This window comes from Sinocyclocheilus rhinocerous, unplaced genomic scaffold, assembly GCF_001515625.1.
Source record: "Sinocyclocheilus rhinocerous isolate Xijiao unplaced genomic scaffold, SAMN03320098_v1.1 scaffold15, whole genome shotgun sequence".
Classification (NCBI taxonomy): Eukaryota; Metazoa; Chordata; class Actinopteri; order Cypriniformes; family Cyprinidae; genus Sinocyclocheilus; species Sinocyclocheilus rhinocerous.
In genome coordinates this window covers 740,183-755,201 of record NW_015631053.1, presented here as the reverse complement: position 1 = coordinate 755,201, position 15,019 = coordinate 740,183, and the positions used below count along the sequence as shown (strand labels likewise).

At 35.1% G+C, this 15,019-nt stretch overlaps 1 protein-coding gene across 1 annotated transcript in view; it reads right to left on the bottom strand.

The window, feature by feature from the left end:
- Window positions 1-1,550: 1,550 nt before the first annotated feature.
- Window positions 1,551-15,019, bottom strand: part of dmpk (DM1 protein kinase) — a 16,902-nt gene continuing 3,433 nt past the window's right edge. The window contains exons 2-12 of the mRNA XM_016554080.1: window positions 13,153-13,244; window positions 12,996-13,079; window positions 12,038-12,133; window positions 11,560-11,561; window positions 10,697-10,790; window positions 10,422-10,619; window positions 7,951-8,196; window positions 7,798-7,877; window positions 4,687-4,777; window positions 3,574-3,707; window positions 1,551-1,800 (exon numbers count right to left, since the gene is read on the bottom strand). Coding sequence (XP_016409566.1) covers window positions 1,692-1,800; window positions 3,574-3,707; window positions 4,687-4,777; window positions 7,798-7,877; window positions 7,951-8,196; window positions 10,422-10,619; window positions 10,697-10,790; window positions 11,560-11,561; window positions 12,038-12,133; window positions 12,996-13,079; window positions 13,153-13,244 — 1,226 coding nt within the window. The 3' untranslated portion in view covers window positions 1,551-1,691. The remainder of the gene's footprint in view (window positions 1,801-3,573; window positions 3,708-4,686; window positions 4,778-7,797; window positions 7,878-7,950; window positions 8,197-10,421; window positions 10,620-10,696; window positions 10,791-11,559; window positions 11,562-12,037; window positions 12,134-12,995; window positions 13,080-13,152; window positions 13,245-15,019) is intronic.

Genomic DNA, 15,019 nt, shown 5'->3' with positions numbered 1-15,019 from the left:
ACACACACACAGACACTCTCTCAGTCAGTCACTCACACACACACACACACACACACACAGTGATGCCGCTGTGAGCCTGCGAGAGCGTGAGGAAACATCATGTGTGACCGCATGTTTACAAAGAACCATTCAGTCCAACAAACCAGAGACAGAAGATGTGCAGGAACCTTCCGAGACATTATGTCTCATCACAAGCAGAACACTGTCTTCATTGGGTCACACTCTGCAGGTTTCATGAAGGTAATTTAAGATTTCTAAGACCTTTCTATGAAATATCTGCCAATAGGCTCAGAAAGATCATCTTAATTCAAAGGGAAACTTGTCTTCATTCACCACTGACAGATATTTGTTCTTGTTTTCATAAATTCACTTCATTTTGTTCAGTTTCATAAGACCTCATATCTTTATGCTGCATCTCCAGTAGATGTATCTTGAATTAAGGAAGTTTAGATATTTGTACTGGAAAACAAGACAAAAATACTGAGGAAGAGATTCATTTAGCAGTTCATGCTACATTTAATGTGATGATTTTATTAATTTAAGACTTACTGCTATGATTTAAGGCCTTTTAATGATTTAATTTGTGAAAGGGTGAATTAAGACTTTTTATAACCTTTTAAGACCCACAGAAACCCTGTAAGAGCTTCAAAACTTTACTAAACTTTCACTGAAGATTAATAATTGGTCCCAAACCAAATATGAACATAAAAATGCATATTTTCTGTGAAATGTTCTTGTTTATAGAACTATGTTGGCCTGTCACTAATTGAAGAACAAATATATGTGATATAAAATTTAAGAATAAAAGTTACAAAATTAAGTTAATAGCATATTTTGTTGTAGACAGCTTCTCTTGTATATAATATATTAATACATATATATATCTCTCTAAGAGCTTCAAAACTTGATCATCATAAAGTTTAATAATTGGGCCTAAAACATTGCTGAAACAAGCATTACTAAAAATGAGTGCTGTCATAATATATGTTATGCATAATATAACATGCATAATATATGTGTGTGTTCTGTGTATATTTATTATGTATACATAAATACACACAGACAGTATATATTTTGAAAATATTTATATGTATTTACATATCTATATTTATATTCTTATAATTTATATTATAAATAAATATAACCTATTTTTCTGAAATATATACATGCATGTGTGTGTATTTATATATACATAATAAATATACACAGTACACATGCATATATTATGTAAACAAAAACTTTTATTTTGGATGCGATTAATCACGATTTGACAGCACTACTAAAAATATTTCCTATAAATTATTAATAAATAACTTAAATATATGTATTTCATTTCATTTAAAAAGATTTTTAGAAGTTTAAATATTGAATTCATAGTATTAAAAATGCCTATTTAATTATATGTCTCCATGTCAAAATATAAATAAAAAATTAGGCTTCCACTGTAAGTGACATGAACAAAACAGACAATTAAACGGTTAATCACAGTTATTATTTGTTTGACAATCGTCAGACTTCATGCTTGGTGACAGGTCTAGTCATGTGATCCTGCAGTTGTTCTGTTGTGTCTCATTATCTATTCCCGGACGAGATATTTATCACTATTCTCAGGGCAGAGCTTCAAACACACTGCACAGATAATATTACATACAGTCAGTGTGACATCTGTAATGCCAATTCCAGATCACAGATCATTCCTGACCTTGGTCCCTGCCGGCGGTCAGTCTGAGGATCTCCTCTCTCAGTCCGGCCATCTCCAGCTCGAGCTCTCTGTTCCTGCATTCGGCTTTGTGCAGACGTCTGGAGAACATCAACAGCACTGTATTTACTAGCAGTACATCAATACTACTGCGCAATCATCCACTGTTCACTCTAACAAATGTCACAAAGACAAAAATCTAAAATACTATGAATTACCATATAATTTACAGTGAAAAAAAGTAAAATTACATGACATACACAGACACACATACATACATACATATATATATATATACTGTATATCATAAACTGTAAAAAAAACTTCTTTCCAGAAAAGTGAAGCCAAAACATCCCAGTATGGCCGCTGTCATCTTGCGCCAATGATGTCATTTGGAGCCCGAGTCTGCACAGTAGCGATTCATTTGGAGCTTGAGTCTGCGTAGTAGTGATTAATTTAGAGCTTGAATCTGCAGAGTAGTGATTCATTTAGAGTCTGAGTCTGCACAGTAGTGATTAATTTGGAGCTTGAGTCTGCGTAGTAGTGATTAATTTGGAGCTTGAGTCTGCGTAGTAGTGATTCATTTAGAGCTTGAATCTGCACAGTAGTGATTCATTTAGAGTCTGAGTCTGCACAGTAGTGATTCATTTGGAGCTAGAGTTTGCGCAGTAGCGATTCATTTGGAGCTTGAGTCTGCGCAGTAGTGATTCATTTGGAGTCTGTGTCTGCACAGTAGTGATTCATTTGGAGCTTGAGTCTGCACAGTAGTGATTCATTTGGAGCTTGAGTCTGCATAGTAGTGATTAATTTAGAGCTTGAATCTGCAGAGTAGTGATTCATTTAGAGTCTGAGTCTGCACAGTAGTGATTAATTTGGAGCTTGAGTCTGCGTAGTAGTGATTAATTTGGAGCTTGAGTCTGCGTAGTAGTGATTAATTTGGAGCTTGAGTCTGCGTAGTAGTGATTCATTTAGAGCTTGAATCTGCACAGTAGTGATTCATTTAGAGTCTGAGTCTGCACAGTAGTGATTCATTTGGAGCTAGAGTCTGCACAGTAGCGATTGATTTGGAGCTTGAGTCTGCGCAGTAGTGATTCATTTGGAGTCTGAGTCTGCACAGTAGCGATTGATTTGGAGCTTGAGTCTGCGCAGTAGTGATTCATTTAGAGTCTGAGCCTGCACAGTAGTGATTCATTTGGAGTTTGAGTCTGCGTAGCAGTGATTCATTTAGAGCTTGAGTCTGCACAGTAGTGATTTGTTTAGAGCTTGAGTCTGCGCAGTAGTGATTCGTTTAGAGCTTGAGTCTGCGCAGTAGTGATTCAGTTGGAGCTTGAGTCTGCACAGTAGCGATTCATTTGGAGCTTGAATCTGTGCAGTAGTGATTCATTTGGAGTCTGAGTCTGCACAGTGGCGATTCATTTGGAACTTGATTCCACACAGTGAACATTTATTTAGAGCCCGAGTATGCACAGCAGTGATTCATTTGGAACCCAAGTCTGCGAAGTAGTGTTTTATTTGGAGCTCGAGTCTGTGCAGTAGCGATTCATTTGAAGCCCAAGCCTGCGCGGTAGCGATTCGTTTGGGAGTCTGAGTCTAAACAGTAGTGATTTGTTTAGAGCTTGTGTCTGCACAGTAGTGATTCCTTTGGAGCTTGAGTCTGCGCAGTAGCGATTCATTTAGAGCTCATGTCTGCGTAGTAGCGATTCATCTAGCGCTCGAGTCTACGCAGTAGTGATTTGTTTAGAGCTTGAGTCTGCGCAGTAGTGATTCATTCATGACCTATACTGCAGCCAGCCACCAGATCAAAATGTTTTGGCTTCACTTTTTAGCATTTATTATCAGATATGACTGTAATAGTTGAGTGTATGTTGTTGTACCTCTGTAGCTCGTAAGTGTGTGCGTCGCTCTGCTCCGTCTCTGCGCTGCTGCTGATTGGCTGGGGTTTGTTCTGCTCAGCAGGAAGTGACATCAGCTCAGCGGTGATGGATTCTCTGAGCCGCCACACCTGATTCTGCAGCACATTCACATTCACACTGACATCTGATTCAGACTGCTGCTAGATGAAGATCACTAATGTGAATAGTTCACGCCTCTGTAAATTTGTACATTTCATAAAAAAAATCAAAAATATATAAAAACATAATTTTTGATTAGTAATAAGTTAATTTATTTATTCTTTCATTTTATTATAATGTGTCTTGTTGTTGTTGATTTCATATGTATGCACTGGAAGGTTCATTACCAAAAAACAATCATTAGCCCTATTCGCACAGGATTAGTATTATCTGGGGACCTCGTGTGATTTAGAAATGAAATCATGGAAATAAATCTCTTTCTAAATGTACATCAAGAAGATTACTTATTGTGGTTCATTTTTTAATAAACCCATGTTAAATTGTATAAGTTTCATGACTTCAATTAATAAGTCATGCTATTAGATTATTACATTTTATTTAACCATTAAAATGGAATCCAGAAAAGTTCAAACAAAATCAAAAATTGAATCCAGCAAAATTAAAACGGGGGAAAAAAATCAGAATTTGGGAAAATTACAATGTATTTTATAGGGCTCTAAACTGTAAAATGTTATAGAACCATTAAAAAGGAATCCAGAAAAAAAGTGCATTTGGTAAAATAAATAAATAAATAAAACACATTTCATAAAGCCCTACTTACATTTAATGTTTTTCAGAATTTTTTTTATTTTTTTCCCAAATTCTCTGTTTTGAATTCCATTTTAATGGCTTGATTTAATTTGAATAATTAGAAAGCACATCTAATCCACTGAATTCATAAATCTTTATCAATTAAAATTTTTAACAATAACAGCGTCCTATGAAATTTGTATTTTTTTCCCCTCCAGAAATTCTGTGTGGTCAGTTTGAATTTCTCTGGATTTTATGATGTAATACATATTTACAGTAAATTAAATTTTTATGACTGAATTTCATGATTTTGTTGATGTTTTCATCGATCAGTGTTCACCGTACCAGTTTTCCCTGCAGGTGGAGCAGATCTCTATCCTGCTGCTGGTTGATCTCCATCATGATGTCTCTGCTGCGGTCCAGTGCTCCCGTCTCTCTGTACGGCACAGCAGAGTGAGAACATCTTATGGTGTGTGTTCACACCAAACGTGAATTTAATAATTCGCATGACTAGATTACATACAACCTCAATGCAAATATGCAAATAGAGGTGAATTCGCACTGGGCGACGCAAATGACGCGAAATGCGTGAAACACACAATATTCGCCTAAATCCAGAGGTCACGTTAACCGAAAATTTTCCATCATTGACAGAATTTTTTTTTAGCAGTGACCGAAAAATCTGAAGGCCGTCCGTCACTTTGACAGATTACACTGAGGGTGATCTATTGTAATTTATAACTGTAATTCCCACCCTGTCCAGAGTGGCAGCAGAGCGCAGGATCATCAGCTCCAGAACAAAAGTAAAACTGTCACGAGTCTTTTGCTATGCATTTGATTACGCACAGGCGAGTATCCAGTTTAAGCTACAGCGATCTATCACGCCATTTGCTTGAATTTCCTAATAAAATGGACATAAATTTGAAATCTGAGACTTTGTTTCATATCAAAAGTAACAACGCACAAAGCTTAGCCTATTGTGATTTATTGGACATTCATCAACTGAAAACAGAGTCGATTGGAATTTAAGAATCGATATTGGTTCATAAAAATGAGAATCTATTAAAATCGAGAAATCTTTTTTTTTTTTACCAAGCCCTAGCATATTTTGTTGTTTTTAGTGTCTTGAACATGAAAAGTGACGCACAGTCTCTGTTCATCGGTTCTCTTCATAAATAAATAAATGCATATGCCTATATGCTCGTCCTGTAGGTTCATTATTAAAAATGAACAAATGTGAAAAAAATCAAATTAAATGTGTTATTATAATTAAAATATAAAAAATTTAAATGACGGGTAATAATAGATTATGACGGAATTTTTACGACCCTGTCCGTCAAAATGACTGACAATGTTAAAGTCTAACGCAACCTCTGCCTCAATCGTGTCTAGCGCGCAAGTTCAAAAATTTCACCTCGAGCAGAAAATTTGCATGACGCATTCTCGCGCGAGCTAGGCCTAATTGACACGTCCAGTTGAATCAGAAAATGGAAGAGAACATTATTGTAGCCGTCTGTGGGAACCCCGAAATTTATGATATAGGTCTGGAGCATTAAAAAAAAATCAGTTGTAGTGGTAGTTGTATTTTATTAGCATGGCTACAGAGATGCTGCTATCAATTAAAAAAAATGTCAGTAGCTATGTTTCCATCCAAAGATGCAAATTTCACTTATGCGCAAAACTGGAATATCGCATAAAACATTTGCGAATAAAGCACCGTTTCCATCCAACGAGTCAAAGAGAACAAAATCGTCACTTCCTGATAAACTGGCACTAAATATCTCTAAGAAAACTAGGAGAAGCCACTGAATATAATAAGTTTCATAATATTTATTTATAATATAAATTATATGAATATAAATATAGACATGTAAATACATGTAATTATTTTCAAAATATATACTGTATGTGTGTGTGTGTATTTATGTATGCATAATAAATATGCACAGAACACACACATATGTTATGCAAACAAAAACTTTTGTCTCTGTTCATCGGTTCTCTTCATAAATAAATAAATGCATATGCCTATATGCTCGTCCTGTAGGTTCATTATTAAAAATGAACAAATGTGAAAAAAATCAAATTAAATGTGTTATTATAATTAAAATATAAAAAATTTAAATGACGGGTAATAATAGATTATGACGGAATTTTTACGACCCTGTCCGTCAAAATGACTGACAATGTTAAAGTCTAACGCAACCTCTGCCTCAATCGTGTCTAGCGCGCAAGTTCAAAAATTTCACCTCGAGCAGAAAATTTGCATGACGCATTCTCGCGCGAGCTAGGCCTAATTGACACGTCCAGTTGAATCAGAAAATGGAAGAGAGCATTATTGTAGCCGTCTGTGGGAACCCCGAAATTTATGATATAGGTCTGGAGCATTAAAAAAAAATCAGTTGTAGTGGTAGTTGTATTTTATTAGCATGGCTACAGAGATGCTGCTATCAATTAAAAAAAATGTCAGTAGCTATGTTTCCATCCAAAGATGCAAATTTCACTTATGCGCAAAACTGGAATATCGCATAAAACATTTGCGAATAAAGCACCGTTTCCATCCAACGAGTCAAAGAGAACAAAATCGTCACTTCCTGATAAACTGGCACTAAATATCTCTAAGAAAACTAGGAGAAGCCACTGAATATAATAAGTTTCATATTTAATAAATTACTTGCACCTCAGAAAGCAGACGTAACACAATAAATGCGGTCATTGCTTTGCTGTTTGGGAACGCAGTCGTTTAAGACAGTAATTATACAGAAATACTTTGACGACAGACTTTCCTCAGGCATTTCAGAATGACCAAAACAACATATAGATGCCGTGAACGAGATCGGTCCGCTGCTAGTCAAGTTATCCCGTCTCATAGCGCAAAGTCACATGACTTTTTCAATGCGCATGGTGGAATTTATTCGGTAAATGTGTTTCCATCTTAGTTTATGTGCATTTTTTTTCTTATCGGATAAAACATTTATCCTACTCAATTGTGCGCATACGTTTTTTTATGTGAATTTTTAGAATTTATGCACAGCTCGGCGTTTCCATCCAGCGTTTTTTTTATGCGATATTCCAAAATGTGCATAAAAATAGGTGGATGGAAACATAGCTAGTGTATATACAGCAGTAAAATGTAACACACATTAATGCAGGATAATATGCACAGAACACACACATATGTTATGCAAACAAAAACTTTTATTTTGTATGCGATTAATCGTTTGACAGCACTAATCAATACTCATCCGCCTCTGAAACCAGACACATCAGCATTTGGCTTTCCAGCATATATGGGACTTCCACAACAGGTAGTTAGTTATTTAGTTAACATCTAAAATGACATCTTGTGAGTAATATAGAGCGAGTGACGCGATGCGCATATTCGCTTCGCATTTGGTGTGAACACACCATTAAAGCTGCGCTCAACAATAAAGCTGCTGATGAAGAGTCACTAACCTGGTGGCTGTGTAAGAGTAGCCTACAAACGCCAGATGAAGCCCAACCGGCGCTCGCTCCATCACGTCACTCAGGCTTTCCTGAACACAAGAGCAGGAGAGTCAGATCACGCTGAGATTCACATCTCTGTGACGGATCTGATGGCTCGGGTACCGTGTCGCTCAGACAGTCGTCTAGCACGTCGAAGTTGGAGGTGTCTGTGGCGTCGGAGACGTCAGGACGGTACGGAGGAGGGAGGAGATGAAGGGAACTCCAGTCCAAACCTGTGAAGAACGGGTGTTTTCTGAAGTCCACGGAGCCCCGTGAGCCCAACCTCTCGCTCCTGTCGCAGATCAGAGCGCTGATGAGTGACCGCGCCTCCTCGGACACCTCAGACCCCGGAGGAAACTCAAAATAATCCTGTTCAGACAGAAACACACACTCAGCGCTTCATCTATATTCATGCCTTATTTTTTACAAACATGCGCAAATCGCAGAATCCTGCAAACTGTCATGGAACTGGTCAAAAATTGGCTGGCAGACTGAGAGATCTACATGACAACCTGTCAAATTAAAAGTTCAGTTTAACTTGAAGAAATTATGACAGAAATATATTACTATTGTATATTAAAGCTTACTTCTCAAAACAGAAATAATAATAATAATAGTAGTATTAGTAATAAATTAAAAGTTCAGTTTAACTTGAAGAAATTATGACAGAAATATATTACTATTGTATATTAAAGCTTACTTCTCAAAATAGAAATAATAATAATAATAGTAATAAATTAAAAGTTCAGTTTAACTTGAAGAAATTATGACAGAAATATATTACTATTGTATATTAAAGCTTACTTCTCAAAATAGAAATAATAATAATAATAGTAATAAATTAAAAGTTCAGTTTAACTTGAAGAAATTATGACAGAAATATATTACTATTGTATATTAAAGCTTACTTCTCAAAATAGAAATAATAATAATAATAGTAATAAATTAAAAGTTCAGTTTAACTTGAAGAAATTATGACAGAAATATATTACTATTGTATATTAAAGCTTACTTCTCAAAATAGAAATAATAATAATAATAGTAATAAATTAAAAGTTCAGTTTAACTTGAAGAAATTATGACAGAAATATATTACTATTGTATATTAAAGCTTACTTCTCAAAATAGAAATAATAATAATAATAGTAATAAATTAAAAGTTCAGTTTAACTTGAAGAAATTATGACAGAAATATATTACTATTGTATATTAAAGCTTACTTCTCAAAATAGAAATAATAATAATAATAGTAATAAATTAAAAGTTCAGTTTAACTTGAAGAAATTATGACAGAAATATATTACTATTGTATATTAAAGCTTACTTCTCAAAATAGAAATAATAATAATAATAGTAATAAATTAAAAGTTCAGTTTAACTTGAAGAAATTATGACAGAAATATATTACTATTGTATATTAAAGCTTACTTCTCAAAATAGAAATAATAATAATAATAGTAATAAATTAAAAGTTCAGTTTAACTTGAAGAAATTATGACAGAAATATATTACTATTGTATATTAAAGCTTACTTCTCAAAATAGAAATAATAATAATAATAGTAATAAATTAAAAGTTCAGTTTAACTTGAAGAAATTATGACAGAAATATATTACTATTGTATATTAAAGCTTACTTCTCAAAATAGAAATAATAATAATAATAGTAATAAATGCTTATTTGAAAAAGTAACTCAGATATTCTCTTGTAAATTAAAAAGTAATGCGTTACTTTACTAGTTACTTGAAAAAAGTTATCCGATTACGTAACTTGCGTTACTTGTAATGCGTTACCCACAACGCTGGTTATGAAATCAAAGCTGTAACTACAGAAGACAACAGTGCCATTATCCAGTTCAATCCAGGTTTGTTCTAGTCTCACGGTGTCAGTGCAGTTAAATCAGTGCTATTACTGAATATTTAGAGTCTTTCTGTACTAGAATTATGTTTGGTGACAGAAGGGCTGGGTGAAAAATTATGACCACAAAACCTTTTCCCACTTTTTTTTAAATTTTCTGTCAAATAAGATGCAGCACAACAGAACTGTGGATGGTTGGAAAAATATCTTGGTTGTACGATATTCCTTAAATAATTATATTATTAATATTTTGAGAAGTACGTTATATAATAGTAATATACAGTGATGGGAAAGTTATACTAATTAGTAACACAAAATTAGTAACTAATTGTATTACTTGGTTACATTTTTGTAAAGTAATCAGTTACATTACTTTTGCATTACTTTTCTCTCACCTGGGCTGTCCTTGCTAAAAAAAACAACAACAACAACAAAAAAAACAATAACAGTCATATTTGATCAATAATTTGACTGCAACGGTTAAAGTTAAAAATCATCAAATGTGTTCTACTGAAGAAACAAAGTCACCTACATCTTGGATGCCCCGGGGGTAAGCAGATAAACATCACATTTTCATTTTTGGGTGAACTATCCCTTTAATAAAGAAAAAGTTACTTAATTCATGTTGTAGTTAAATTTTAAAGTTGACTAGTTTAAAATCGTAAAAATCGAGAATGTCAAATATTCTGGAAAAAAAAATGGAGATTTTAATTTTTTGCCATATCGCCCAGCCCTACCTTGAAGTGTATTATTTTGGCATATGTCTCAGAGATGGACTCGGCGTAGAAGGGTGTGGTTCCCAGCAGCATCTCATACGCGCAGATGCCCAGAGCCCACCAATCACACTCAGAGCCGTAGCCTCCGCCGCCCTCCACCGCCCGCAGGATCTCTGGAGACAGATAGTCTGGAGTCCCGACGGCCAGCGACGAGTGGATCTGAGAATATACAACATATGAGCACAGCGGGCCAATCACACATGACTGAATGTAGGCTTACGTCTGATAAACATCACCAGTCCGTCATCCTCCAGACGCAGACAGGAGCCAAAATCACCCAATCGCACATGACCATCCGCCGTCAGGAGAATGTTGTCAGGCTTAATGTCTCTACAGGAAGAGAGCAGACATCAAACTGAACATCCGATCATCCTATACAACATCCTATCCACTCAGCCACAAACTTGTTCATAATGCACAATGTTTCCATGTATTTTGAGCTGCAGCGCGTTATGTTGCAGTAAACCGGTCACCTCACCTGAATGTTCGTAGATTTGTGGTTAGGCTATCTTTGGAATGGAAATATGAAATATGGATATTTTATTTGTAAACATCATACTTTTAAAAAAATCTTATTTCTGTTAATCTCATCAAACTAGCGACAGTGTCGTGTAAACATGGCTGAAGACGCGAAAAGCGGAGGAACAGACAAACCGATTCAATTGAGTGAGTCATTTACGCTTGAACCGCTCTAATTGATTCAAACTCAAACTCGTGACTTTCAGTTCATGCGATTCACTAGCCCGAATCATTTGATTTAGTGTGCTTGAAGTGTGCCATTTGGGACAGGGTCGGACCGGCTTCGCGAATCATTTGATCGAGACTTTGAGCGCCTATCGCGAATCATTTGATTCAGATCGGGACTTCGGAGCGGCTTCGCGAATCATTTGATTCAGTTCGGGACTTCGGAGCGCAACTAATTTGATTCAGATCGGGACTTCGGAGCAGGTCCGCGATTCTTTCGATTCATATCGGGTCTTTGGAGCGCATCGTTTGAATCAGAACGGGTTAATGAAAACAAAACGAAGAAAAAGAAAGAATTAAAGAATACACAGATACAGATGTGTTGCCAGGTTTACAAAAAAAGTAATAAATTTACACCTGAAGAGGACACATAGGATGAATATAGAGATGAACAGAACTGTACAGTAGCTGTCTAGATCAACTTTGAATAAAGAAAAGAGGTTGATTTAAGGTAAATGTTTGTTTATGTATGTGAAATTCAGCTAGCAGGAAACAGAAATGTTGAGTTTCCTATTTTCTCTTTTGAGTAGTTAAAGAATCAAGGATATAGTATTAACTATACTCTTTCATTTTTCTTACTCAAATATGTTATTAAAAATTAAATACTATAGAGTAGTGAATTATGATCTGAGGTCCTGTGGTTTTAGGGGCATGAGTGATATAATGTCATACTTTTGGTCAAATAAACCCTAAATCAACTGAACTGGTCCATTTGTGTTCAGAACATTCTGATTCAAATTAAAGTGGAAACGCTTGTGTTTTATCAGGTCAGGCTGTGTTTAGTCTTGAATCAGTGAATCAGTGAAGAGTCGGCTGTGTGAAGTGACACGTACAAGGTAATTGTCGTCCTGGAAAGTGTAATGTAGTTCAGTGATCCAGCGCCGGTCTCCTTTCAGCAGAACCTCCTGCTCCTCCTGATAACACGCCGTCTGAACGCACACAGCTCTCCATTAACACTCCATTATAATTAAACCCAGCTAACAGGGAACGTTCTCAGAACTTTGGCTAATGTTCTCTCAAAGTTACGAACAAACATTCTTCCAGTAACACTAACAGAACATTCTTTCAAAATGATCTGGGGCCGGACTCACGAAACATTCTTAAGAAGAAATTTATTTTTCTAGCTTAAGAAAAAAAGTCAAGGATATTTTGTATTCCCAAAAATTCTTCTTAAGAATTTTCGTCAATTTTTTTTCTCAAGATTGTTCTTGAGACCAAACTTAAGAAGAATTCAAATTCTTGAAGATAATCTTCTTAGAAATCATTGTAAATAGCTTCTCAAAGTTAGGATAGCCCCAGACTTGTCTTAAATCCCAAATAGTAAGAATTATTGAAAGAATTCATTGGGTTATTTCAAATTAATTGTTACATTTAAGCATTACAACAACACTAGTAGGACTATTAATAGTGACGATGAAATTTTTAAACTTATTTCGTAAGAAGATGTTCGTGAATCCGGCCCCTGGTCTTTAATAATGTTCTCGAAACGTTAGCACAAAAACGTTTGTTCATGGAACATTTTATTTCTGAAACATTTTGGTTGGACTTTCATCTAACGTTTTTAATGTTACTACTTGTTTCAGAACGTTACATTCAAATGTAACATTCTCATAATAAATAATGGAATGTTGCTTAAAAGTTTGCGCTTTTTTAAAAACTGGACATTGACATGTTCAGAGAACATCCAAATAATGTTTACACAACGTTAGCAAAGCGTTCTTAGAACATATTTTTGTTAGCTGGGAATCTAAGTGCTTTTAGAGAAGATGCACGCTAGTTTTTGTTGTTTACCTCTCCACGCTTCAGTATGTTCCACTTGTTCATGATCTTCAGCGCGTAAACCTGCTGTGTGTTACGCATGCGGGCCAGAGCCACCTGTGCATTTACACCTCAATCAATATATTAATACTCATCCGCTTCATAACAGAACCAGCACAAACCCTCTCACCTCGCTGAAGGTTCCTCGGCCGATCACCTTCAAGATGTCAAAGTCATCTCTGCTTATCCGGGTCTTCTTCACCTGTCTGACCAGAGGCTCCGCTGCGAATATCAGAGGAGAGAGAACGTCACACAACACAACCATAACCATAAAGCTTTAATAATCACTCTAGCTTTAAGAGAATAGCGACGTCAACACCACAGCTGTAATCAACAAATCAGGGTAACGCATTACAAGTAACTCGAGTTATGTAATCAGATTACTTTTTCAAGTAGTGTTAGTAACACGTTACTTTTCAATTTACAAGAAAATGTCTTACAAATATCATTTATGTATTTAATCCCATTTTATTAACCAGTGTGTCTGTTGCTGAGCTTCAATGATACAATTCAACGAAACTAATGACTTTAGATAAACATAACGTTTGTGTTTCATTTTTTAAATTATTTCTGAAGAGTGTTGAACTTTCTTCTACTGCATCTTATCGTGAATTTACATTTCCACTTTTGGTGTGAAAGTGGTTTTGCATTTGCCAAAACATAGCTTTTTTATATTAAAAACAAACAGGCAAGCTCAGCCCAGGTGAGATAAAGTAACGCAAAAGTAACGTAACACATTACTTTCCATAAAAGTAAATAAGTATGCAATTAGTTACTTTTTTAGAGAGTAATGCAACATTGTAATGAATGACTTTTAAAAGTAACTTTCCCCAACACTAACTAACTATGACAATATCTATAACTATAATGATAAGATTAATGGTATTTATGACTATAACTGAATGATAAGCACGTTGACAGCCAATCAGAATCCATCCTGCTTTAAACAGCTCCAGCATTTAAACATAGCGTTATCATCCGCTGGTGTGAACGCTAATTAAGTTATCATTATAGTAATAGTTTTTGGTGTGAATGGGCCTTAATGTAGCTCTGGCATTTTCATTTATTTTATTATATTTGTATGGTTAAAGTCCGCGTGAACCGGAAGTTGCTGCCGACTTTATTTCAGTATGGTGACGTATTTCCAACTAAAACAAAATATTGGGTAGAGTGCGGGGTTTTATTTTTGCGAACTGACGTTATCAGAGAAGGCATGCCATTCCAGAGCAGAAGCAAATTATCAGATTACCAAAACAAACACTTTTTTTCTTCTTCAGAGAATTAACTTGCACGGATTAATTGTTGGCCTTAATGTGCGCTAACAAAATAAGTATTGTAAATTTTGACTTCATGCAGACTTTTTACAATGTAACAAAAAATGAGGTTCTTTTCAAGACTCTATCAGAAAAAAAAATGCTTTCTGCACTGCAAAAAATGATATTTTTAGTTTTCTAGTACAAATATCTAAACATTCTTGAATCAAGATGCATTTACTTGACAAGTATAATGATTAAGGTATTAAGTCTTGTTTTCTAAAAAAAAAATGTATCAATATTTTGTTAGTTTTTGCTTAAAACAAGCAAAAATATCTGCCAATGGGGCAAGAAAAATAATCTTAATTCAAAGCCTAAACAAGATTATTTTTCTTACCCCACTGGCAGATATTTTTGCTTGTTTTGAGGAAAAACTAACAAAATTTAAATTTTTTTTTTAAATTTTTTACATAAAACAAGACCTAATATCTTAAGTCATTTTACTTTTACAGTAAATTCATCTTGATTCAAGAATTTTTAGATATTTATACTAGTAAACAAGACAAAAACACTAGAGAACACACTGGAGAACACCGGCCCGTTCCCCTTTAAGAGCTCGCGGTGCAGAAATAGAACAGATGAACTAAGAATAGCTCGCTCATGTCTGAGACTTTTTTTAGGCAAGTTTTCCAGCCTTGGACTCGAGCCGCTCTCGTGGCTGCAGGAATGCGAGCGAGACCAAGG